At 61.7% G+C, this 26192-nt stretch overlaps 1 protein-coding gene across 1 annotated transcript; it reads left to right on the top strand.

Annotated features, from left to right (window-relative positions):
• Window positions 1–6348: 6348 nt before the first annotated feature.
• On the top strand, window positions 6349–16136 carry LOC311210231 (uncharacterized protein; the record flags this gene model as incomplete). Its single annotated transcript, XM_084288020.1, has 5 exons — window positions 6349–7200; window positions 8325–8553; window positions 12438–12840; window positions 13310–14183; window positions 15894–16136. The coding sequence occupies 5 exons, from the start codon at window positions 6349–6351 to the stop codon at window positions 16134–16136; spliced, it is 2601 nt and encodes an 866-aa protein (XP_084144146.1).
• Window positions 16137–26192: the final 10056 nt, after the last annotated feature.

Here is a 26192-nt window from a genome sequence, read left to right as displayed (position 1 = left end):
CCGAGGACCTTCCTTTTGCCAGCAGCCTCGCAGCGGGGACCCAGGGGCTCGCCAGGCAGCACCATCACAAATGGGGCCACCCCTGCTCCGTGCCCAAAAAGAGCACCCTCCAAACCCCTCTCCAACCCTTTTTGTCACCTCCTCGGCACTCCGGCGCTGACCCCCAGATGCTCCGGGTGACTAAGCCCCGCAATTAAGCCTCATTTCGTGCAGCCCAGCAGCTTCCTGCCTTTGTCTCTCCCTGACAACCTCTGCGAGCGAAGACGTTTTTAGCCACATTTTCCTGGCTCGGGCTGTGCCGCGGAGCTGGGAGCAGGGGGGACTGTCCCCTGATGTCCCCTGATGTCCCCTGATGTCCCCCATCACGCAGCGGTGGGCCAGAGGCACAGCTTTTAGGATTTCTCCTCTAAATTGAAGACCGCTGAGGACCCCGGAGCGTTTCACCCTCAAAGGGATTTGGGGGCTGGCAGGGGACAAGAGCGCTCGGGCTATCCGAAAATTCACCATGAAATGAGGGAACACATGGGCAGCACATTTGGGGAGCCGCCCGCTCCTCACAACCCATTCCCAGCCCTCCGGGACACGTCCCCGTGGTGGCACGGTGCCGTGCTGTGCTTGGGATTTTGGGGAGATTTTGGGTACCCCCAGCCCCAGAGATGGGGATCCTTTCCCTGCAGCAGCTGGGGTGTGCCTGGGGCCACCGAAAGGGGGGAAACCACGAGGCTTAGGCAATAAATGGAGGGATTTTTGCTCTTGTAACCCAAACCGCGGCGTGCCGGAGGAGCTGCAGCTGCAGAAAAGATCAGTGGTGGATGTACCTCCTGGGGAGACGCATCCTCACCCCCCTGCAGCAGCCGGGGCGGGCTCCAAGCAAAATAAAAACCCTTTCCTGGCCGCCGGGCTGAGCTCGGCGCTCTGGGTCTGGTGGGAAACAGCCCAGATTTTAGGGGAAAAAAGAAAGAAAAGGGGTAAATTTATGGCAGGCTGAAGTGCTGGCAGGGCTTGTGTGGACAGGTGAGAGGTGGTGAGGGAAGTCCTGGCCTTGGGGACACAAAGCTGTCCCCAGAGTGGATGTGAGAGGAGCAAGGTGACGATGTCCTGCGCTGCTGGAGAGAGAGAGGGGGTCACCATCCTGTGCATGAGCCCAGGGCATGTGCAGGGCAGCGATGGCCTGTGTAGGAAAATGAAATGAGATGAGATGAAATGAAATAAAGAGTAAAATAAGGGAAAGGGAAAGAGGATGATGAGGAAAAGGACAAAGAAAAGATGAAGATGAAGAAAAGATGTAGAAAAAGGGAAGGGAAAAAAAAGGAAAAAAGGAAAAAAGAAAAAAGAAAGGAAAAAGAAAGGAAAAAGAAAGGAAAAAGAAAGGAAAAAGAAAGGAAAAAGAAAGGAAAAAGAAAGGAAAAAGAAAGGAAAAAGAAAGGAAAAAGAAAGGAAAAAGAAAGGAAAAAGAAAGGAAAAAGAAAGGAAAAAGAAAGAAAGGGAAAACGGGAAAGGGGAAAAAGAAAAAAAGGAAGAGGAAGAGGAAAAAGGGAAGGAAAAAAGAAAAAGGAAAAAAAAGAAAATGAGAAAAAGAAAAAGAAAAAAGGAAAAAAAAAAGGAAAGAGAAAAAAAAAGAAAACTAAAAGGGGTAAAAAAAATGAGAAAAGGAAAAGGGGAAAAAAGAAGGAAAAACGAAAAAGAGAAAAAAACGAAAAAGGGAAAGGAAAATGAAAAGGAAAGAAAAAAATAAAAAAGAAAGAAAAAAGGGGGGAAGAGAAAAAATGAAAAAAAGAGAGAGAGATGAGAAGAGAAAACAGAAAAAATAAAAAAAAAGAAAAGAAAAAGGAAAAGGAAAGAAAAGGAAAAAGAAAAAATAAAAAGAGGGGAAAAAAGAAAAAAAAAAAGAGAAAAGAAAAATGAAGGGAAAAAAAAAAAAAGGAGAAAAAAAAAAAAAGGAAAAAAAGAAAAAAAAAAGACACACGAGGCGGGGCCCGGTGCCGGAGCCGCTCGGGGCTCGCTGCTGCCCCCCGGTGCCCGCCCGGCCCCGGCTCAGCCTCGCCCCGGCACGGGACAGAGCGGGCAGGGTCGGGAACGCGCACACACGGACACACGGACACACGGACACACGGACACGCGCACTCTGCCCCCACCGGGCTCAGCCCTATCCCCGACCCTGATCCTTGACCCCTATTCCCATATCCGACCCCTGCTGCTGTCCCCAACCCCTATCCCTGACCCCAACCCCTATCCCCAACCTTTATTGCTGTCCACTATCCCTGACCCCATTGCTATCCTTGACCCCTGTTACTGTCCCCTGCCCCCAACCCCATCCACAACCCCTACTGCTGTCCCCAACCCCTGTCCCTGATCCCTATTACTGTCCCCTGTTCCCGACCCCTATTCCCAAACCCTATTGCTATCCTCTGACCCTGACCCCTATCCCTGACCCCATTGCTATTCCTGACCCCTATTACTGTCCCCTGTCCCCAAACCCCTATCCCCAACCCTTACTGCTGTCCCCAACCCCTCTCCCTGTCCCCATCCCTTATCCCTGTCCCCTCTCCCTGTCCCCTGTCCCCAAACCCCTATCCCCAACCCCTACTGATACCCCACCCCCTATTTCTGCCCCCTTTCCCAACCCCTATCCCTATCCCCATCCCCATCCCCTATCCCCAACCCCTATCCCCTATCCCCAACCCCTTTCCCCCCCAGCCCTCCCTGCACCGTCCCCACCACCCCCCACCAGGCGCCCCTCTCCCTGCCCTTCCCGCAGCCTTTTTGGGCTTGTTCAACGGGGTCGATTGCACTCCCCCCAGCTCCTCCTGCCCCCACACTGCCCACCCAGAGCGGGGCAGGGCCGCATCCCGACCCCAACCCCCCGCAGCCCCAAATCACCCTGCTGGGGCTCATTTCCAAGCAGCAACAGCTGGAAGCAATCAGCGGCACTTCTCCGCCTGGCTCCGAGCAGGGCTGTGTTCCCCGCACCCCAAAGCCACTTCTGGGAACACTTGGGGTCCCAAAAAACCCCTTATGGGGTCATCTCTGCTCTCCTAGAAATAGGGACACGGGAACTGCCCGGGGCTGGGCTGCTCGAGGTGCCTCCACCAACCGGTTGGAAACGGGGTGTCCGGGACTCTCGGTGCATCACCGCAGCAAGGAGAGCCCCGGGAGGGAAATTTTGGGGCATCGCCACCCCAATTTCATGCTCCTGGCTGGCAGGGGGATGTCTCTTCCCCGTAGGACCCTCCCAGCCTCGTTTGCTCGGGATGGGAGCATCCAGCGAGCGCTGCCAACGCGGCCGCTCCCGGCCAGCCGCGTCCCTCGCCGCCTGCCAAAATCCTCCCCGTCTAACGGGCTCTAAATTAGGTGATGGGGACACCGATAAAAACGCTTCCAAAGCCAGCGCCGGGCTGGAAGAGGGCGAGAAATCGCCGATGGGGGCTCCCCCGGGCTTCCTTCGCGGAAAAAACGGGGTTTGGCAGCCACCCGGCGGGGCAGGCACCCCGCTCAGCACCCCCCCGGGCGGCGGGGAAAAGCCGCGCGGGGTCAGCGAGAGTTTTGGAAACAAAACCTGAAATTCCTCCCAGATGCTTCAAGTTTTTCCAGCTCCTCATTTGTCTTCTGGGGTTTTGCGGCGTGCTGCTTTTTCTTCCGCTTTGGGTTGTTTTGATCCCCTTTTTTTTTTTTTTTTTTTTGCTTTTCCTTTCTTTCCTTTCTCCGCCAGGAATGCGAGCAGCGAGAAGAGGGTCACGTCGGAAGCGTGACGAAGAGGGGAGATTCGTCATCGGCGGTGACGAGCCTTTCTCAAAATCATTTTCCCCCGAATAGCTGCAGTTTACACAACCCACGCCAAGAGGAGAGCCGAACGGGGAGCGGGAGCATCTGGCTGCCCACGCCGCTTTCTCCCCTGGGGCAGGGAAAGGAGGGAGATGACTTTGTGGTCGTGTTCCTGACCGGACAGCCGCCCTGACCCCACAGCAGGCTGGAAGGCGGCGCCCGTGCTCGGCCACGCTCGGTGCCAGACCTGCTTGGAGCAAGGATGGGAAGAAACGCGGCCACCCTCAGCCACCTCTGCCCGGGGTGGCCACCTCCTGCGCCCTGGGGGCACGGCTGGACCTGGAGGTTTTCCCCAAAAGCCATCTCGGTCCCCATCACCCTGCCACTTTGGGTGTTTTTTGGGGACAGGAACCAGCATCCCCGCGTCCTTCAGGGTTCCCAGCCAGCTCTTCGGTGCCGGTGCACCCGGGGACGGCACCCGCTCCAAAAAAGGGCTGACTATTGTCGAGGTTCCTCCTCCTCTCCCTGGGAGGCAAATTCCTGCTGAATTTGGCCTTTTGGCGTTGGCCAGCCTGGCGAGGAACTCCCCAGCGGTGACACTTTGGCCTCTTTTCCACCCCAGCAGCGTGCGCCCCGCGGTGGTGACGTCCCCTTCCGAGGGCGTCCCCGGGGTGCCGGGTTCCCAGCGCACGAAGCCCACAGGGCTCACCTTGAGAAGCTCCTGCATGGCTGGCTGCAGCTCCCCGGGTGGGATTTCAGCACAAAACAGCACAAATCTGCCCGGAGCGAGGCCGAGGAGCAGGGCCAGCAGGACGGCCACGAAAAGCGACGCATGGGCTGCGCTCCCCGGGCTGCGGCACCGCGGAGGGCTCCACCAAAACGTCAGTGCCGTGCCCCGCAGCACCACCAGGCTCCACATTTGGTCCCACAGCGACGTTCTTCATCCAAAAGGAGCTGCCCATCAGGGCACCGAAGAAGGCAGCGTGTTTCACCTCGACGTGCCCACCAGGAGGACGAATTTCCAGGCAGGCTGAATTTCTTCTCCCCGGGTCCCCCCCCCCTGCCCGGGGCAGAAACGCTCGCCGTGTTTGCGTGGAGCCCTAACGAGGGCAGCACTTCAACACCCACACGTGCAAAAACGCCGAGCGGCGGCCAGGCTTACCTTCATTTCTCCCTGAAATTTCTCCCTCGGCGCCCTCCCTGCCGGAGGGGGCTGGATGCGACCTGAAAAATCCAACCCACCGCCAAAACGCGCCAGCGCGGGTGCCTGTGCCGGGCACCGAGCGCCTTTCCCACCCCTCCTGTCATCTTGATACTTTCCTGTGCTTCTCCTACGCTCAGCTAGAGTAGCAAAAAAAAGGGGCCCGAGAGCAGACAGCCGTGGTTTCGTGCTTATTCATCATCACATGTATCCTGCGAGCTGCGGTATGCGCGAGGCAGCTGGAGGGGGCCGCTGCCCTTCCTGGAAGAGGCGCTGGGGGCTTCACCCAAAGCTTTCCCCTGCTGTGGACAGGGCTCTGCCGCGGGTACAGGGGGGCTGGGACCCTGCACGGGGGGGCTCGGCAGTGGCACCACCCCATGGAGGGCTTGTGGGGTGCTGTAGGAGCAGTGGGGTGCTGTAGGAGTGGTGATGGGGGGCAGGTAGGAGTGATGGGGGGCAGGCAGAGCCCTGCAGGGAACGGCCTCGTGGGGAATTCTGCCCGTTCCTGGCCTGTTTTACACCAGCCCTCTACCCCGTAGTCCCCTCCAAGGACTTGGTGCCAACCCCATCACCTACCCCTGCACTGGGGGCACAGCCCTCATCACCCCAAGGGCTGGACCCCTGACCCCCCGGGGGCTCAGCCACTTCCCAGCCCTGGGACCCCCCCAGGGGCTCATCGCCGACCCCTACCCACATCCCTAATCCCCCCAGGAGCTCATCCCCAGCCCCTACCCACACACGAGCCCCCCCAGTAGTTCATCCCCGACCCCTTCCCACCCCCTCAACCCCCCCAGAAGCTCTCCCCACAACTTACCCTCACCTCCAGCCCCCCCAGGAGCCCATCCCCGACCCCTACCCTCACCTTCAGCCCCCCCCCAGAAGCTCCCCCATGCACTTACCCTCACCTCCAGCCCCCCCAGAAGCCCATCCGCGCCCCCTTCCCACCCCCCCAACCCCCCAAGAGCTAATCACCCCCTACCTGCACCCCCAGAACCTCACCCCCCACCCCTTTAGCCCCCCCAGGACCTCACCCCCGACCCCTTCCCACCCCCCAACCCCCCCAGAAACTAACTCCCCCCCCCTCACCCACCCCCCTTACCCCCCCCAGCAGCCCACCCCCGCCCCCTTCCCACCCCCCCAGCGGACCTCCCCCCCATCCCCCCCCAACTTTCCCCTACACCCCCCGCTTCCCCTCCGTGCCCCCCCCAAATCCCTAACCCCGGGGCGGGCAGGAGCCGCCCCGGGGGCCGCCCCGAGCCTCTCCGCGCCGCCTCCCCCGTGCCTCCCACCCCGCGCCGGGGCCGGGCCAGTCGGCGGCGGCGAGGAAGAAGAAGAAGAAGAAGAAGAGGAGGAGGAGGAGGAGGAAGGTCGAGGGCGGCAGCCCGATGGCGAGCGAAGGCTACCGGTGCCGGGGAAGCCGTTTCATCGAGAGCGGGCAGTCGGCGGTGCCCAGCTCGGTGCTGTTCGGGGCTGGCCTTTTGGGCAACGTGCTCGCCCTGCTGCTGCTGGGCCAGCACCGCCGGCGCTCCCGCTCGCCCGGCGGTCGCCCCCCGAGGGTGTCGGCTTTCTACGTGCTGGTGAGCGGGCTGGCGGTCACCGATCTGCTGGGCAAGTGCCTGCTCAGCCCCATGGTGCTGGCCGCTTACGCTTACAACCGCAGCCTGAGCGAGCTGGGCTCGCCCGGCGGGCGAGCCGAGGGCGAGCCGGGGGCTCTGTGCCAGCTCTTCGCCTTCCTCATGGCTTTCTTCGGGCTGGCCCCCACCCTCCTGCTGCTCGCCATGGCCCTGGAGTGCTGGCTGTCGCTGGGCCACCCTTATTTCTACCGCCGCCACCTCACCCGACGGCTGGGCGCAGCGCTGGCCCCGGCGGCGGCGGGGCTGTGCGCGCTCTTCTGCGCGCTCCCGCTGCTGGGTTTTGGGGTCCCCATGCAGTACTGCCCCGGCACCTGGTGTTTCATCCGTATGGCCGGCGGGGGGGCCGGCCAGCTCGGTTTCCCCGTGCTGTACGCCAGCCTGATGGGGGTGCTGGTGCTGGCCATCGGGGCTTGCAACGTGAGCAGCATGCGGCACCTCTACGGCATGGCCCGCAGGCAGCCCCCCCGGGGGGCCGCTGCCACCCCCCCGGCCGCTGCCGCCGCCGCCGCCGCCGCCGGCCCCCCCCGCATGGAGGAGCTCGACCACCTCGTCCTGCTGGGGCTCATGACCGTGCTCTTCACCGTCTGCTCGCTGCCGCTCATCGTGAGTACAAAGAGACCCCCCCCCCACCACCACCACCGTCACCCTCCTCCCAGGCCCCTCCTTGCCCCCCCCCCAGCACTGAAATCCGTCCCCGGGTTGCTTTGTGCCCCCCCCAAATACCTCGCTCTAGTCCTCTCCAAACACCCCCAACCCAACCAACCCAACCCCCTAGGGTCAGCTTATTGCTTTACCCCCCCCTTAGGACATCCCCCCCATAACCATCCGTCCGGGGGGGGGTGGGTTATTGTGTTTAACCCCCCCCCCCAGCACCCCCCCTTGTCCCACGGGTTGGTTTGAACCCCCACGGACCCCCCCCCATCGCCACCACGCTGTGCCAGAGGGTGTCGGGGGGGGTTAGGGCGTTGCTTTGCCCCCCCCTCGATATCCCCCACCCCATCCCGTGGGTCTGGGGATCGCTGTACCCGCCCTGGAAGGACGCCCCCATCGCCACCACCCCGTCCTGGAGGTGTCGGGGGGGTCGGGTCGTTGCTTTAAGCCTTTTAATTAACCCCCCCCCACCATCATCCCCCCATCCCGGAGATGTCAGGGGTCTCAGGTCATTGCCGTAATCCCTTTAATTAACCCCCCCATAACTACTCCCCCCCGTCCCGGAGGGGTCAGGGGGCTCGGGTCATTGCTTTAATTCCCTTAATTAACCCCCCCATCACCACCCCCCCATCCCAGAGGTGGCAGTGGCCTCGGGTCATTGCCTTAATCCTTTTAATTACCCCCCCGCCCCCTCCACGGGCAGTGGGGTCAGTGCTTTAGTCCCCTTTTCACCCCCCCCATCACCACCACCTCATCCCAGAGGTGCGGGGGGGGGTCGTTTCATTGCTTTAACCCCTTGAACCCTCTCCCTGCCCACTCCCAGGGGTGTCAGACCCTTCAGTAACCCCCCCTGCGTCCCCCCCCCATGCTCAGAGGCGCTGGGTCCCTTGGAACCTCACCGGATCTCTTGACCTGGGAAAAATCCTCCCCCAAATCCTCCCCAAAATCCTTCCCCAAAACCCACCCCGGGGCTGGGGATCCCTCTGTGGGTCGGGTGGGAACCCTCTTTACCCCCCCCCACCCCAAAACCTCTCAGCCCCCCCCACGGCCTTGCTGAAGCCTCCTGTTTCGGACAGATCCGTGCGTACATGGGGGCGTTCGCGGCCGACTTCAACGAGAACGCCGACCTCAGCGCCCTGCGCTTCCTCTCCGTCAACTCCATCGTCGACCCCTGGGTCTTCATCATCTTCCGCACCTCCGTCTTCCGCATGTTCGTCCGCAGGCTCTGCCGCCGCCTGGGCTCCCGCAGGGCCACCACCCTCAAAGGACCGGGGCCGGAGGGGGACGCTCGTTTTTGCCCCCTGGGTTGGCGCAGGACGGACGCCCCGCAGCTCGTCTTCCCCTGAGCGCGGCGGGGGCCGCGGGAGCCGGTGAAGATGAGGAGGGAGCCTTCGGCCCCGAGCGGCGCGGGGAGACGGCGCCCTGGGCGGTGGCACGGGGTGGGCGAGTGGAGTTTCTGCCCCGTTTTGGGCTCCGGGGATGCGTGCCGCCCGCCGGAGGAAGCGGGGCCGGGGGGGGGGATCCCTCCGGGGACCTGCGGATTTTGCAGCGCTCGGCGGAGAGCTTGGGGAGCGCACGGCTGCGGGGTTTGGTGCGGGGTGCCAGGGCTGCGTTTTGGGCAGGAGCACACCTGGGGGGAGAGCCTCATGCCTCCCCCCTTGGATAAAAGTGGTTCGGAGCCCTGCCCCATCTCCTCATCCCGCACATGATGCCCGGAGAGCTGATGGGGTTGGCCCCGGGGCCGGCCACAGCCCCCTGCACTGTCCCCGCGGTGCCTCGGGGTGCCCCGGGGAGGAGGATGGGGGCAGCTCCCTGGCCCCTCCTCGGCTCAGGGTTTGCGATTTCCCCCCCGTGGCTCTGCTCTGGAGAATCGATCGCGCCCAGCTGTGCCGTGGGAGGCTGCCCGTAATTATTTTAAGGCGGTATTTATGACGATACCCGCTCTTAATAAGAGCGGCAAGCGAGAGAAAAAGCAGAGCCCAGGATGTATAACCTCGCGGTGCAAGCATGCGAGCAACAGATCCTTTTAATGAACGCTCCATTTCCCCTCAACCAGGCGTATTAACTGGTGCTTGTTTAACATCTGCCTCCAGTGACCGTTTAGGACAAAAAAATGACGATAACCCCGGTCCCCATCTGCTTAGCGTCCTTGGAGGAGACAGGGCAAATACTTCTCTCCCTCTGTTTAGCCAAGCCTCGCAAGGTGTAGCCGTGTTCCTGCCAGTTCTCACGCGGTATTTACTCTTGTTGTCAAACTGATTTTCCTTTTGAAGGAAGCAACTCGGGTAAATATAGCTTGGGGCTTTTTGGAGGTGACCTGAGCGCTCGTGCTCCGGCTCCGGGACCTGCCAGGCTCTGCTGGTGGAGGGAAGGGCAGGCTGGCGGTACTCGGGGGGGCACCCCCGGCCCTGCAAGATCCCCGGTCTGTGCCCCACAGCGGGGTTTTCTGCGGAAAAAGGACAGAACCGAGGCTTGGTCCTCATTTTGGTGTCCCGTTCCTCGCACGTTACCGACTTGGAGGTGGCGCACGTGGGACCCTGCGAGCTCAGGAGCGGCACCGAGGCAGTGCCACGGCTTTCACCGGGCTGATCTCCGCAGCAGGACGGACACTGGCTGGGATAATGGCTCTGCAAAACCTTCCTGCTGGCCCCTGGGCTGGCATCTCCTCCGCCGTGTGGCTCCGTGCACCGCTCGGGACGGGGGGACCGGGCTGGCACGAGCCGTGCCCCCACCAGCAGGATTCGCTCCTGGAGAGCGTGCCGAAGCAGGCAGCGAGCTGGTGCCGCGAGCCGGGTGCTGACTGCGTGTCTGTAAAGCCCGGGACTGTGCTCAGTGCGAAGTGAGAGCAATTAAATTAAAATAAATCAGGGTTTTTATTAAGGTGCGTGGATGCAGACTCCATCCGAGCCCCTAGGTGACGCGTGCGCCGCGCTCTCGGACTTGTCCATGCGCTCATCACCCGAGGAAGGAAATGTCCCCGATTTGGGGGGGCTTGCAGGACAGCAGGGTGACCCCAACCCCTGCCCCTGCCTCCCTGACCCCATCCCTGGAGGCTCCCTGCTCCCTGCACGGGTTCCCTGGGGGATCCTGGTGACCTCGGCGCGCTCACCTGGCTTTGGTGGCGCTTTTCATGGGTGCCCTCCCCTGCTCACAGCGGGGGGGACCCCAGCAGCTGCTGGCGAATCCTCACACCACTGGGATCCGAAACTCGGCTGCGTTTTGGGGCCGTGGCGCTGCCGTGCTGCTGTCTTCTCCAGAGATGGCAGCACGTCCCCAGCCAGGGCTGGCTGATAGCAGGACAGAGCAAAGCAGCTGCAGGGAGGGGGCTGCGCTCTCCTCTCCAGCCCACCCTTTCGGCAGCCTTGTGCCCCGAGGCGTGCCCTTGCCCTTTTGGGGGCTTCAGGAGTCAAAACCCATCGCCCTTTCCTATGAACAAGCACACAAAGAAATAAATAAAGCGCGGAGACCTGCAGTTTAGCCGTAAAGGTCCCCATAAAGCAGAGATGCTCAGGGCTGAGGGCTGTAGGGCTGAGCCTGTCCCTGCTCCCGGCCATCAGCAATTCCTGGGGGGCCCCTTTGCACCAGGGTGCTGCGGTGCCAGCGAGGCACAAAGGCACGGATCCGGTGCGTAATGGAGGCAAGCAGGAGGTGCTGCAGTGGCTGGAAGCAGCGAGGCAACTTTTGGAGCTGCTGCCTGGTGCCCACCGCCCTCCCGTGACCACGGTGTCCCTGGTGTCCTTGTCCCCGGCGTCACCCAACCCTGTAAATCGAGCCCGGCTGATTTATTTTTATATATATATATATTTTTACTATTTTTCAGCTCATGAAATCCAGGCGCAGCTTCCCCAAAAAGCTCATTTCCCAGCAACATGCTTGGTTCTTGCACGGGGCCCTTTTTTTTTTTTTTTTTATTGTCTGCTTGCATTTTTAAGCCCTTCCCGAAGTCGGAAGCCGCGTGCCTGGGCAGGCTGCAGCTCCGCGGCTGCCAGGCACCCGAGCCAGGGCGCTGAGCCCGCGGGCTGTACGACACCACGAGCCAGTGAGTGCTTTGCATTTTTTAACCCGTGCGCCCAGGTGCTGGCACTCCCCGGGGCCCAAGAACTTGTACCTGCCCCGCTGGTGCTCAGCCCGGCTTCGAGCAGCCGGAGAGCCAGGCTGCTTCCAGCACTGGTGCACCAGAGAAGCGTTGGGGCTGGGAATGCTTTGGGAAAACGTCTGGGTTTTCTTTGGAAGGAAAACACTGTCTGGGTTTTCTAAACATAAAGGCTTTTGGTTTAAAAGGGTCAAAACCCACCCGTGCGGGTCTCTGTATTTCAAACCCGCCTGCGGACGGGGCACGGTCCCAGCGCCTCCCCAGCCCCGGGCACAGCACCCCAGGGGCTGCGTCCTCCTGGCCCCGGGGTTTCTGTGAAATTCACTCAGTGCTCCTCCCAGCCCGGAGCTCTTCTCCGAGCAGGACAGCCCCATAAATCTCCTCTGAGGGAAAAAGGATGCCAACGACCCTCGGGAAGACATATGCTCCTTGTTAGACGCGGAGATAAACATGGAAGCAGAAGGGGGGGAAACAAACACTTCCCGAGAAATGGACAGATTGTACCAAGTGGCATGTTCCTGGTTTTGAGCTCAGAACGGGGAGAAAAAAGAGAAAAAAAGAAAAAAAAAAGCCCAGCAATTTCCCTATTACTGCAAAAATATCCCCTCAGAGGCAACTGTCGGTTGAGAAGCCCGAAGCCCCAGATGGGTATTTAAGGCTCCATTAGCTGCCAGGAAAACGAGCTCCAGAACCTGCCAAAAGCCCTTCCTGAGCTGCGATAGCAACCACCAGAGAGGAGTGGGAGGCTGGCAGGAGCCCTGGGGCAGCCACCCCGCGGGAGGGCTTCTGCTCGTAAAGCGCACACCGCAGCCTCCCCGGGCTGCTTACACCAAGCAGGCCAGGATTTGGCCCTGGCCACTGTTTTAATCTGCTTTTTGTGGGCTTTTTTTGGGGGCTGAGCGTGGCTGGGTCGCATCCAGCCCTCGGCAGCCTGGGAAGCTGCTGGGACATCTCCCAAAATCATCCGTGTCCGTGGGCATCGATGCTCAGCGGGATCAGCCCCACGGGGGGCTGCAGAGGTCCCGGGACAGGCATTTTCCTGTCCCACAAACACACAAAAAAACCTCTTTCCCTCCATCACACCCCTCACACCCAGCCACGGGACCGTGGAGATGGGTGGCCTGTCACCGAGAGGTGACGGCACACGGCAGGAGCCTCTCGGGCCGAGCGACCAGCCCGAGGAACGGGAACCTCGCGTCGGAAGCGAAGGTGCTGTCACAAACCACATCTCACCCTCCTTTGGAGTTCGCCTTCGATCGCGTTTCCTTTACGAAGTTCCTGTTACCAAAGGGAGTTTTCAAAAGCAACGACGAAAACGGGAGCGTGGCAGCAAGCGGCGTGCTCACGCCGGAGCTGAGCAACGCCGCCGTGTCTCGACGGGTTTTGGGGGGGGACACACGAGTGGGGACAGGCTCCAGCTGGGGCAGGGATGAAGGAAGGGGTGAACCCGCGTCCTGCCTGAGCTGGATCCGTGCTCGGTGGCTAAAGGAAGGGGCAAAGTGTGGAGAGGGTTGGGGTCATGCCAGGGGAAATGCAACGCAGCGGCGAGGCTTCCTGTGCCATCCTGCGCACCCGCGGCACCAACACAAGGAAGTTTTTCTGGGGCTGCTGCTTGGGCTGGGTGAGCCCCCTGGGGCAGGCTGAGGGCTGGGGGCTTCCCCCTGTCTCCCCCGGGCTCCCACCCAGCTGGGGGGTCCCCAGGGCGAGCAGCAATGGGGCAGGAAATGGGGGCTCCCCCTGCGCCCCCCGCGCACCCCTTGGCCCCCCGCGCACCCCAAACGCGGGGCTGGCCGCCCGGAGCGCAGGGGGGCTCCCAAAGCATCCCCGCAGCTCGCCGGCACCGGGGGACTCCCGAAGCATCCTCGGGGGCTCCCGGAGCATCCCCGGGGCTGGGGCCCGGCCCCGGGGCGGGGCGGCCCGGGAGGGGGGGCGGCGCCGCGGGGCCGGGGCGGGGGGCGGGCGGCGGAGGCGCATTCGGGCGGCGGCGATGAACGGGACGGGCCGGGAGCCGTGCGAGCGCGGCGAGGCGCTGGTGGCCGGTGCCCGGCCTCTGGTCAGCGCCCTGATGTTCTCCGCGGGGCTCCTGGGCAACCTCCTGGCCCTGGGGCTGCTGCTGCGCTGCCGCCGGCCGCCCCGCGCCCGGCCGCCGTCCCTCTTCCACGTCCTGGTGCTGGCCTTGGTGGTCACCGACCTGCTGGGCACCTGCTCGGTCAGCCCCTTCGTGCTGGCCTCCTACCACCGCAACCTCACCCTGACCGCCCTGGCGCGGGGAGGCCACATCTGCCTCTACTTCGGCTTCTCCATGAGCTTCTTCGGCCTCGCCACCATGCTCATCCTCTTCGCCATGGCGCTGGAGCGCTGCCTGGCGCTGGGGCGGCCCTACTTCTACGAGCGTTTCCTCAGCCCCCGCACGGGTTTGGTGGCCCTGCCCGCCATCTACACCTTCGCTGCTGCCTTCTGCTCGCTGCCTCTGGTGGGTTTCGGGCGCTACGTGCAGTACTGCCCCGGCACCTGGTGCTTCATCCAGATGTACCTGGACGACGGCCGGCACGCCGCCGGCGGGGCGGAGGCGGCGGGGATGCACGTCACCTTCTCGCTGCTCTACGCCACCCTGCTGCTGCTCCTCATCCTCTCGGTGCTGCTCTGCAACCTCAGCGTCATCAGCAACCTGGCCCGCATGCACCGCCGCGGGCAGAAGACCCGTCGGATGGCCGTGCTGGAGCAGCCCCGGGCGGCGGGGGGCGGCGGGCGGTGCATGTTCTCCATGGCCGAGGAGATCGACCACCTCCTGCTCCTCTCCATCATGACCATCACCTTCGTCATCTGCTCCCTGCCCTTCACGGTGAGTGCCACCACCTCTTCCCCGGGGGTGAGTCCCCTCCCCAGCATCCCTCCTTCTTTTTCTCCTCTTTTAAGGCTCCCCTCTTGCTCCACTGCCCAAAATCCAAGCTCCTTCCCAAAGCTCGGGGAGACCTTGGGTCTGGCACAAACCGCGGGCGATTCACGATGCTCACGGGGAGCCAGGGATTCTCCCACAGTGCTGGAGCCACCTTCCCCTCCCGCAGAGGCTTCGAGGCCAGGCAGGGTGGCACCACACATCCCGGGCACGCCGGGGTCCCCTGGGGCTGCCGTCACCAAGGGCCACGTGCGCTCGCCACGGAGGCGCGAGCGGTGGCAGGGCGAGGAGCAAGACACGGAAAGGTGGGGATGGGGAGGGAGAAAACCCCGCTGGGCTGGGCTGGGAGGCAAGCAGCGCGTAGCAGGGCCGTGCTCTCCTCACCTGGGGGCTGCTGTTCACCCCGCCGGGCTGCGTCTCACCGCCAGCAGCTCTCCATCACCTCCAGCCCTGGCTCGGGAGGCTCGGAGCCGTGTGAGCGAGCCCTGCCGCGGCGGGAGGCTCCTTCGCCGTCGTTTAGTTCCCATTAGAAGCGAGCCCCACTAAGGTCGGGCGTGCTGCCAGCACTAATTTTGTGCTCGTGGACTTAAATGGACGCTACCTTCCCTTTCGCACTCACAGCAGGAAGAGTCCCGAGGGAAGAGAAAACGACCGCAGCCTGTAGCCAAGCCAGGCTGTCTGGGTTGTAAGAGGGAGGAAAGACAAAGCGGCGATGTCCGGGAGCTCGCAAGCATCCCGGGAACCAGACTCAACATCCTGAGAGCTCCCGTCAATGGGCCCACGCGCGCCGGGCGGCTCTCCCCGCGGCCTGGAGGAGCCCGGCTCTGGATGCCGGGACCCCTTGGCCGGGTCTGCTCAGGACAGGCGGGGTGGGAAAGTGCCGCTGATGGGGATCCCATGGGCCCGGTGGTGGCAGCTCTTAACCTTGTCCCTTTTCCTTTCCCATTGCCCGGCTCCCACGTGGCTTTAGGTTTGGGCAGCGCTTTGGCATCGTCTCCAACGGAGCCGCCGAACGCTGCCTCCTGGGCGTGACACTTTCTCCTCTGGCCTACAGCGCCAACCCTCCGAGGAGGAGCACACAAACCATGACACTCCCAGCCCACAAAATCACAAACCCTTCCCCAAAAAAAAAAAAAAACCCGAGCCCGGGGCAGGCTGGCAAACTCTGCCATCCCCCAGCGGTACCCGGCGCACCCCGGGCGCAGCGGGGCCGCCGCGCTCCCCGTGCCCCCAGCTCCCCATCCGAGCATCCCCGCGGCGTGGGAGCGAGGGGGTGGCGATGGGGTGAGTAAGGAGTGCTGAGTCACCCTGCCAGGAAGCCCCGTAAGCCGCTATGAGTCGGCACACGCCAGGAAGCCCCGCACCGGGGCGGCCCAGCACCCTGCACCCCGCACCCGCTGCGTCCCCATCCCGCGCAGCCCCTCGCCGCCTCCTTCACCAGCCTCCAGCTTAATTGCATTTGGGCTCAGCGAAGCCTCGCTGCGTGCAGGCAGAGCGCAGAGCTGGCTTTCATTTGCAGGAAATTCATTTAAGAACAGAAAGCAGCCCGCATTTCCCCAGCTGTTGCTCTGAAAACCGCCCTCACCTGCCGGGCTCCCGGCCCCTGGGGGAGCAGCCCCGGCGTCATTTTTCCCCCCCCCCGTTGCTCTCTTGCAGGTCTGCGCCTACATGAACAAGTTCAACAAGGGCCAGAACTACGACTGGGACCTGCTGGCGCTCAGGTTCCTCTCCATCAACCCCATCCTCGACCCTTGGGTCTTCGCCATCCTGCGGCCGCCGGTGCTGCGGGTCCTGCGCTCGGTGCTGTGCTGCCAGCTGTCCCCCGCCAGCCAGGACCTGCACACCCCGTCCCCCGCAAAGACCAAACTGGAGACGAGGCTGGACCCCAGCAGGCAGTAAATCCACCAGGAGACCTTGCTGGCCGGGGTGCCCTGCAGCCCTGGCGGGTGTTACCGAGGTTTTATGGCCCCTAAAAGACGTCCCCGCTGTCGGGTGGGACGGGGCTGCGCCCGGTGTCACTACGTGTCCGGGGAGCCGCGTGAAATCGGCGTGGTGTCCCCCAGGGCAGACAGTGGGATGGGAGCGGGGCACCTGGATGGCACAACCTCCATCAGATGGGGCCACCCCTGCCCTGCGATGGATGCATTTGGACACATCGTGTAGGGGCTGAGGTATGGGGTGACTCGCTGGGACACCGCAGCCGCTGCGTGCATGAATGCTGCTGGTTAAAGGGGCCGTTTTTGGGGCTTTGAGCATCTCCAGACATCTCCTGCCCTTCCTCCCACATCCCCCGTGGTGGGATTGCTGGGGAAACGGGGCACAACCCGCGTGCCTTTTGCCACTTGCCTCCCAAGCCGTGTCCCCGGGGTCTGCTCGTGGAGGCGCGGGTCCTGCAGGGGCTCAGCCCTGGCCGCAGGCACCCGGATCACCGGGGACCAGGCAGGAGAGGAGGCAGCTGCTATGCAGGGGAGGAAGAAGCGTTCACCCCTCTTCTTTTTTTTCCCCCTTTGGCAGCCCGCTTGCCCAAGGAAAAGCACTTTATGGGGTGTAGCTCTGTGTGTCTGTGTCTGTTTGTCCCCCTGCTCCCGGCAAATTCAGGCTCTGGTCGAGGCAGAAAGCAGCTGAGCTTTGGCCTTTCCGTGTGCTGCCACGGCACGGGGAACCACAGGGCTCCCCATTTTTGCTCCGTTTTGCAAGGGGCTTTCTTTATCCCACGGGAACACAGAGCCTGGTGGCGAGCAGGTTTTGATCACAGCGTCTCACCCGCGGTGATGCCACCGATGGTTTGGGGTTGGTGTGAAGGAGGAGGGCTCATCCTCGTGGCTCCCACCAGGGCAAGGAGCACCAAACCCCTCCGCCTTCCCCAAAAGGGGACCTGCCACCCTCTGAGCCACCGCTGGGCTTGTCCTGGTGCTCGTCCCGCTGGGGAGCTGCGGCATCAAAAGCGGCGTCAAAAAAAAAGCCCAAACGGTCAAAGATTTGGAGCTTTCGTCCGTGTCGGCCACGCGAAACCCCCTCTTGTAATAAATGTCATCCCAAGGAGCCGGCTGCGTGCTGGTGGTGAGTTTGTGCCGAGGCTGCGCCCCCCGGTACGGGGGGAAAGGGGCTGAGAGGGGTGCCCACAGCCCTACAAAACAGGAGAACAACCCGAGGTGGGGGGACATCACCCGGACACCTGGGTCCTGAAGCCGGGCAGAGGCTGCCAAAGCCCCTACCTGTTATCAAAACACCAAAAAAAAAAAAAACCCAAAACACACAAACGCACACACAAAAAGAAAACCCACAAAAACCCAACCCCAACGGCTAAAAAAAGGGCAGGATCTATGTCACGGCTGTCAGCCTGCCAATATCCACAGGAAGTTTACTGGCCTCCGAAATGCGTGTGGGCAGATGTCAGGCATGGGATGCTATTGCTCAAGCCCCGCAGATGGGTTGCTGGCAGCTCCTGCAGCTGGGGGGGGGGGGCTTTTTTTTGGGGTGGTGAGCACGGGCTGCTCGTCCCCCAGCCGCCAGCTTTGCGCCCTGCCCTATTGCTAACTAATTAACTAATTAAAGTCCTGGCTTTCCAGATTCACGAGGCTTCTCCCCGCTGCCCCCTCCCCATTTTTTTTTTTTTGGGCTCATTGTCCCAAGGGGGGGGGCTTGAGGAGCAGCCAAACCCCTTTGGGGACAGCCACGAGTCCTGGTGCTCGTTTGGGGCCGGCGGTGACACCGTTGCTCAGGCTGGAATTTCGGGACCGGTTGCTTAATCCTAAAGCAGCAGGAAAAGCTGCCGGGCATGCGAAGGATGGAAAAACCCCAAACTTTGCAGGGGAAGGGCTGCATCCCCTTGAGGTAGCGGGCGGGGGGACGTGACCACAGGTTCCCAGGGTCACCCACGGGGACAGACGGGATGGGATGGGATGGGACGGGACGGGACGGTCCCGTGCTCACCACAGGCTGGGCTCTGCCAGCCACCAGCCCGGCTGCTGACCGCTAATTGCCGCCTGCTCGTTTTTTGGGAGCTTTGTGGCTTCCCCAGCAGGAAGCACGGGGCCGGGAGGTGCCTTCCAGCTCCATCCCCTGGCACCAGCCCCGCAGCCATCAGCGGTGCCTCTCCGCTGGTGCCCCGGTGTCCCCACTGGGACACCCCCAGAGCCAGAGAAAAGCTGCCGGGTCCCCCATCAACCAGAAAACCACCCAAATTAGCGCTCCGCAGGGCCCAGGAGAGCCCCAAATTAGAGCATCCTGAGCCACGAGCTGGCAGAAAAACGCCGCTTTCATTAGCGTCATGAAGGAGCCATGAAATTAATTCGGCTCTCGTCATCTCAGCCGGCATCTGCTGCCCTCCAACGCAACGTGGCACCTCACTGCCTGTGCCCTTCCCTTCATCATTTCTCATTTCCGTGCCGGGGACCCGCTCGGTGCCCCCCTAGATCCCTGCCTGGCTCTGCCTCGTCCCCAAGGAGATCAGGGCCCTGCGCCTTGCCACAATTTGGGGACACTGTTTTGTGTTTTTTTTTTTTTTTTTTTTTTTTCCAGCAGCAGGGAAGACGGGAGGGGAGTTTCCCTCTGGCTTGCTCCTTTTCCCTTGGCTTCCGACTTGTTTTGGAATATCTCCTCCGGAGAGCCGCGGGGCCGGGCGATCCGAGGGCTGGCAGTGAGCGAGCCCTCCGCTTTTTGGCTGCTTTGGGTCCCGGCTGAGCCTCGGCCTTCCCAGGGCTCCAGCGGCTCCTCCACAGCCCCACGTCCCTCTCCGGGGGCTCGGCAGAAGGGGACAAGGCTCCGGGGTGGGAACGTGGCAGGGGCGGCGAGCCCAGCTGGCCGGAGCTGCTCTCAGCTCTCTGCGTCCCCGTGCGTTAACAAGAAACGCTTCCAGCCCCTCTGGATCCCATTTTCCTGCATTTTTTGAGTCCCTTTTTGGCACCAGGGACCCCCAGCATCCCCAGGGGCTGGGCTCAGGCTGTATTTTATCGCCCCTTCCCCGGAGCCTGCCGGGGTACCCCAAGCATCACAGCCTTACAGCCAGAGCTTGGATCAACAGATCTGTGACCCAGCCCAGCGCAGGAGGGCTACAAGATCTTGGGAACAGCAAGGATGCGAGCAGGATGACTTCTCAGCGGCCATATTTCAGCTTTTTTTTTGCAACGTATGAATGATATTTATATTTAGTTTCATTTTCAGGGATTTTGGTGGCTCTGTGCAGCCCCGCAGCGGTCGAGGTCCCCCCCCAGCACCTCCAGCAGTGCTGCCTTTTGGTTTATTGGGGCTGCCTTTTGGTTTATTGGGGACTTTTGCTCCTCTGGGTTCCCTATCCTGCCCGTACCTGGCCACAGCTCCTGGTTCAGGCGGGAGGAACACAGGAGGCAAAGGCACAGCTCCGGGGTGGACACGGCAGGGATGCTCCGCGCTGGGAAAGCGACCGGCGGGGATGCCCGGCGGGCTTGGCAAGAGGCTCTCCGGCTGCTTGAAAGCACAAGGGGGACATTTGTATGCACCCAGCGAGGACAGGCAGCTAAAAATACAGCCGCCGCCGCCCGGCACGAGAGCAAAAACCCTCCAGGGCCGCCGCTTGTTTGTTTGCTCCGGGGCTGCGTGCGCACGGCGAGCCCCCGCCGCCCCGGCGCTCGCCCCCGGAGAAAGTCCTCCCGTCCTCCCTGCTAAAAGCATCCAGCTGAGGCACGCAGGGTTGTGTTTTTTTTTTTTTTTCCCAGCCTCCTCTCCCTGTACGACTGCTGCGTGAGGAGCGAAGATGAATTTTTTTTTTCCCTGAGAGGGGAGATTTGGCCCCGAGGGCTGTGCCAGCGCCGCGGATGCTGGCAGGAGATTTGGTACCCGCGCTGACCCCGACTGGAGATGTGCCACCCCGAGAAAAACAGCCCGAAAGTCACCAAGGGGTTTCCCTTATGCCTGTATAACCAACTGTGATGGCAAAACCCCCACGGGGGGGCATCTGGAGGGAGTTTTTCAGCCAGCCCCTGACGTGTGAGCGCTGCGGGGAGCCACAAGGGTTTCACGTGCCGGGCCGCTCGGTTCTTCAAGTGGGTTCCTCTGAATCATGGAAACATCTGCGTCCACCCCGGCCACGCAGCCCGTGGGGAAAAGCAGCCGATCCGCGTTTCCCAAAGCAATCCGAGCCCTCCAAACCAGGAGACTAAACAGTGTCAGAGCCATGTCAAGCATCTGGCCAAGGGTGAGGCCGTAAAAGCTAAAACCCACGGCTCAGCGTGCCGTATGGCTCCCGTCCTGCCCCACACGCTGCCTGCTGCCATCTCTCCTGCAATCCAAGCCCTTTTTTCAGCTTTTTAGCCCCGTTAGCAGCCCCAGGAGCTGGGTCTGTGCGAGGAAGAGAGCAAAGGTCTCCAGATTTCGGAGCCAGCCACGTGCAGACCAGACAGGGCCGGGCAGATCGTAAATTTGGGCACAGTTTGGGTTCCCGAGAGCAGCCCCCACCTGGCCTGGTTTCGCTGCGGTTCAGCTGCAGAAGCTGGCAGTTTGTGGCTGAAAGAAAAACCCCTAAAAAAAGAAAAAAAAAAGAAAAAAAAAAAAAAGGGTTGTTTCTTTGCTTCGTGAGTAATGTCTTTCGGTGGTCACCACGCCGAGCCGCGGGGCACGGCGGTGACAGCGGGGCCGAGGGGTGCGGGGCAGGAGACCCTGCAGGACCCTGCACTTCTCCGTGCTCTGGCAGCAAATCTTCCTGGTTCTGCAGCCTGTGTCAGATCGGGAATCTCCAGAAAAAAAGAATAAAAGCTGGGGCTGCTGTGGTCACGACCAGAGAAACCACCTGCGTGCAAGGGCTGGGCTGCCTCCTGCTCGGGGCGCAGAGCCTGAGGGTGCCGCTCGGCACGTGAGGGAACCCAGCCAAGCCCCACACTTCCTCCATCCCCATCCCCATCCCATCCCCATCCCATCCCCATCCCTGCAGGGCTCCCGGAGCAGTTACTCAGGCCGAGCATCCGCAGATTTATCACTCTCACCAGCTGCTATAAACAGCCCCCAGCGCACGCAACCTCCAGCCGCGCTTTTCCCAGCAAGCCCTTCCTGGCTGCTGAATTTATAGATATATATATATTTATTTATCTATTTATTCATTAATTTTTCTGCCCGCCTTGCTCTGCGCGGGATTTGCAGCCCAGGAATGGCGCTGGGTGCAGAAAACCCCTGGCAGGGTGGAGAAAAACCCCTCAGGGTGCCGTTTCCCCGCAGCTCGACATCCCCAAGCGGTGCCGAGGGGGCACGCGAGATTTTTCTCGTCCTAAGGGGCAGGAGGGCTGGCGTTGGCCGGGACAGACGCGAGCTTTCAAAGCAGACAGAGCTCTGAGCAGAGTTAAAAAGAGCCGAGGGCTGTGTTTACACGGGGCTCTTTGGTTTTTTCCCCGTGTTTATCCGCGGCGCTACCAGAGCTCCGGCCACACAGGGACCTGGAGGCGATGGGCTTTGTCGTGCCGAGCGGCTGTATACACCAGGGAACGTTTATTTGTCACGAGCAGCTGCTGTTTCCTCCCCTAAATGCCTCTTCCAGCCCAACGGGGATGGGAAAGGCTCGCTTGCAGCCTCGATGGCTCTCAAACAGCCCCGGGATGGAGCTGGTCCTGCCCAGACATTCCCGGCACGGGCACCGGGCACCGGGCACCGCCGTCCCCGCAGCCCCCGGGGCTGTCCCCAGCCGTGCCACCGCAGCCAGGGGTGGTTTTCGGATCTTTTCTCAGTGGGGTTGGTTGTTGGAAGGTTTGTGGTTAAAAATTTCTCCTAAACCTGATGCTGAATCTCTCTTATTCGGGGCGCTGAAGCTTCCCTCATCCCTTCCACAAAGGGTTTTCAAGCACGCGTTCATCATCCAGCCCCTTTTTGGGGCAGCTCAGCCCTTCCCAGGCATTGCAAGACCCCAGGAACCGTGCCCCCAACCCCTGGTAGTGCTGATGGGGACAGGTTTCTGCCCAGCAAACGCCACCCCATTGCTCCTTTCCTGCTTTCCCCCTGCCGGGGGGAGCAGCTCCTCTTTTCTCTCACCTTTCCGAAGTCATTCCACGTTTTTAGGAGGGCAGGCTAAGCCCGGAAGGATTTTATTTCATACGTGTGTGCTTGTTTTGGGGCGTGCATCAGCAGTGCAGCACTCAGAGCATTTTTGGGGTCACGTTTTACCTCCTGGAGGTCCCTGTGGGGTCCCTGTCCTGGTGGAGGGGAAGGTCAGGATTTCAGGGGGGCTCCTGTCTTTGCCAAGGGGTCCTCGGGGTGCTCTCCACTGCGGTGCTGGGCTAATGGGACCACAATCCCAGCTGGAGCTGGGTCCCGTTGTCCCCAGCACACGGTTTGGGTGATGTGTGGGGTCCCTGAGGGACCTCCCTGCTGGGAGGTGGCATCGCCGGGTCACCGTGGCCCTGACAAGCCCCAGGACTTCCAAAGCCATCGGTCAGATGGGATTTCCCGGGGTGACGCAGCCTGAACCTCCTGACCCCGTAGCCCTTCTCCATCCCACCCCACTCCCGGGGACGTCCCCGTTTGCCCAGCCCCATGGGGCAAATCTGAGACGTGCAGGGAAGGAAACGACCTTGCATCACTTCTCCAAAGGTCGCTGCACTCGCTGCTGCCTCCTCCCTGAGCCAGGGGAAGAGCAGGGGACCCGGAGCCCTTGTGGGGTCTGCCCTTTGGGGGTCCTCAGCTGGCCTCGGAGCCCCCCAGGTGCCAGATTCCCAGTGGGGTGGTGCAGGAGAGGGCTGGGAGCTGGCGTTTGCCACTCTCCTCCCCAAAATCCCAGGGGTTGAGCCACGCTCGGTCGCACCCCGGGCTGTTACTGGAGCTGGTTTCTGGGACTTTCCAGAGAAGCCAGCAGTGTTCTGGGGAGAAAAAAAAAAAAAAAAGGATTTTTGAGCAGGGGGGGGAAATATAGGGCCGTGGGGAGGGTGAGGGAAGGCTGGGCTGGGGCTCTGCGCACACCATCGCCGCCGGCACACCGGAGCCAGATGCCGCGGGTGCCTGCTGCAGGCACGGCTCTGGAGCACGCAGGGGCTGTGTCGGAGGAGCCAGAGCCGTTTCCAGCCCCCGAGGGATCTGCTGCATCCCCGAGCTTTTCGCCCCAAAGCAGCCCAGACACCAACCAGCCCGTGGGGATGCTCGGCCCCAGCCCTCGGGCACTGTAGGATGCTTCTCGGGGTGCTGCCCCCCCGAGCAGGACGTGCTGAGCCCCCCCAGCTCGCTCCTTGTCCCTGCTGGGAGGGCTCAGACCCCAGATAAAATCAATGGGGAGGTGCTGGAGGTGTCCCTGCCCTATGTCCCTGCCCCGAGGCTGGGAGCTGCCCTGCGCTGGGAGGCCCGTGGATACTGCGCTGGCTTCGCTCCTGAAAACACTTCGGGTTATTTTTGGGCACAAAGTGCCTCGCGAAATATTTGCCTGGGTGTTAGCGTCTGGATCCCACCCAGGGACCACTTCTCCCACCTCCTCCAGCAGATCCTGGGGTCACCCAGAGCATCTCCGGGGGCTCCCCCAGCTCCCCAAAACCCCCGTTCCCCAGCACGGGGCGCTCGCAAGGAGCTCAGCTGCTGGAGAGGAGACCCCAGGACCCAAAAACCAAAAGGGAGCCGAGGAGGAGCCCTCCTGCAGCGCACAGCGAGGCTCTGCCTCTGCTCCCCTCCTGGCAGGGCTGCTGATGGAGCAAAACCGAGCCCATCACGGTTTTCAATCCCTTCTCCACCTCTGCGTGCGAGGCGCTGCGGTGGCGCATCTGTGGCTGCGTCCCCGACCAGAGGATCTTGTTTTTTTTTATTATTTTTTTATTTTTTTTTATTTTTTTACAGGTGCATGTGCAGAACGAGCCCAGCCCAGGAGCTTGGGCAGCAGCCAGCAGCGAGGAACAAGCCCTGGTTTCACGATACAGCTGTTTGTGTTGCAAGCCAGCCAAGGAGCCCGCGTCCCACGGAGCAAAGGCCCTTCCCCACCTCTGCTCCGCGCCGGGGAGCCGGCCGTGCCCCTCCAGGCTGGGACGAGGGGACCTTTCCCAGCTCGGCCCCGTGGGGAAGGCGCTTTTGTCCCACCACCCGGGGCTGAATCACCCGATTGCAGCCTCTCTTTCAACACCCAGGAGGGATTTGGCAACCCCACGAGCTATTAATAGAGCCGAGCTGTTGTCCAAGGGCCCCGCGCTGCGCCGCCGAGTGCGGGAGAGCAAAGTAAACTCTCCGGGGAGGTGAAGCACTGAGTTTACCTAAGGAGAGGTCAGGCGAGCGGGGAAATAACCTGTCGAGGAGCAGGAACCGGAGCGCTGCCCTCTCCTCCCTTATCACCTCCCGTCCCCACGCTGGAACAATGAACAATGCAGGCAGCGACGTGGCGCCGGGGACGGGCCACCTCCGCTCCCAGCCCTCTGCAACCCTCGTGGCTCCCCTAAATTGGGCTGATCCGGGGGGAAATTCACCCCGGAGGGGTGAACGGGGATGCTGGATGGTCCCTTCTGGGTCCTGCTCCTCCAGCCTGGTCTCCCCTTCCTCCAGCTTCGCCCCCCCGGGCACGGCGGCCACCCTGCAAGGAGCCACGGCTTCGGGTGCTGCTCCTACCTGCCCGCAGCTCTCCCCCGGGGCAGCAGCAGGAGCACAGCTGTATTTTTAGCACTGGAAGTGCCGGGCGGACACGTTGGCAATAAGGAAAGCCAGCCGGCCCCGCAGCCACCCGTTATCTCCCAGCCCAGCTCCATCCTGCCCCCGCGCCCTCCCTTCCCCAGCCGCACGCAAGCACAGCTCCTCTGCCACCCCCAGCCCTGCCGACACCACGCCAGCTCCTCCTTTTCTCCCATCCCCTTCCCATCAGTGCCAGGAGGAAGGCCTGCCGTCCTCCTCCTCTTCCTTTTTCCCCCCAGCCCTGCCAGATGCTGCGTCCCCGCGGCACCAGGGACCGCTGAGCGCAAGCCAGCCCCCGGCTCTTGTCCTGGTTCACATCCTGGCAGAGCTGGCAGCCAGCATTGTGCCTGTCCTTCCCGTGCCCCTTCCTCTCCTGCACGCCTCCTGCTGCCGTCCTAAAGCTCTATTCCTGCTGTGCAGCCACAGGGGAGTGAGCTTAAAGGGTGGCGTGGGGCACGGGGACGGGGATGGGTTGAGAACAGCCAAGTCCTGGGGCTTGGAAATGCTTCAGTTTGCTGCCCCTCGGCCAAGCCATGCACCAGAACCCTCTGTAATCATCCCTCTGACATCTCTTTAAGCATGGAAAACCCAATGCGTACCCTAAATGATCCCTCGGTCCCTCTAGCAAGCACCCTGCTGCTGCCCAGCCGATGGTGGTGGCCCCGCAGGCAGCTCACGGCGCATGGAGCACCTCGTATCGCCTGGGACAGAGAGCTGAACTGCTTCGCTCTCGAGCACAACCACATAATCCATAATTTTGTACCAACAATCCATGATTTTGTACCAACAATCCATTATTTTGTACCAACACTTTGTCTTCTGGTCAACGACCGACACCTGAACACCCCCTGCAAGGCTTCCAGGGAACTGAAGCACATGAAACGCCCACCTCTGACTTTTAGTGCTGAAATACAGCCAAAAGAAGAGTGATATAAGCCCCCAAAGTGTCAATACTTTCTGTCAGTACACGCTGTCAGGAAATCTATCAGCTCATCAGCTCCTTGTGCACCTCGCTAGCATCATCTTCGGAGGCAGAGGCCTGCAGTTGGCCCAAACAGACACATTTTAATGCTAAATGGCTGAAAAAGGGAGCTGATAGCATCAAGGTTCACTGTGATTGTGCTTCTCTTGCCTATCAGCACGTGTTGGGACACAAAGAAGCTGCAGACACACACACCCCATCCTGCAGCAACCCCTGGCTTCCTTCCACCGCTCTGAATTCCTCTTCCCCACCCCGGCGGGACTGCAGAGCTCTTCTTCCTCGGGCTCCCTTCTCACTCCCGTCCATAAACACACACTGGGCTTGTTGACTACTTCTTTCCGTGCTGGTCTTTCCCCCAGGGCCGTCGCTCTTAAAAATAACATAAG

This window comes from Netta rufina, assembly GCF_964035555.1.
Source record: "Netta rufina genome assembly, chromosome: 5".
NCBI classification, from domain to species: Eukaryota; Metazoa; Chordata; class Aves; order Anseriformes; family Anatidae; genus Netta; species Netta rufina.
The sequence above is the reverse complement of the archived record's forward strand: the minus strand, read 5'-3'. Positions and strand labels throughout refer to the sequence as shown.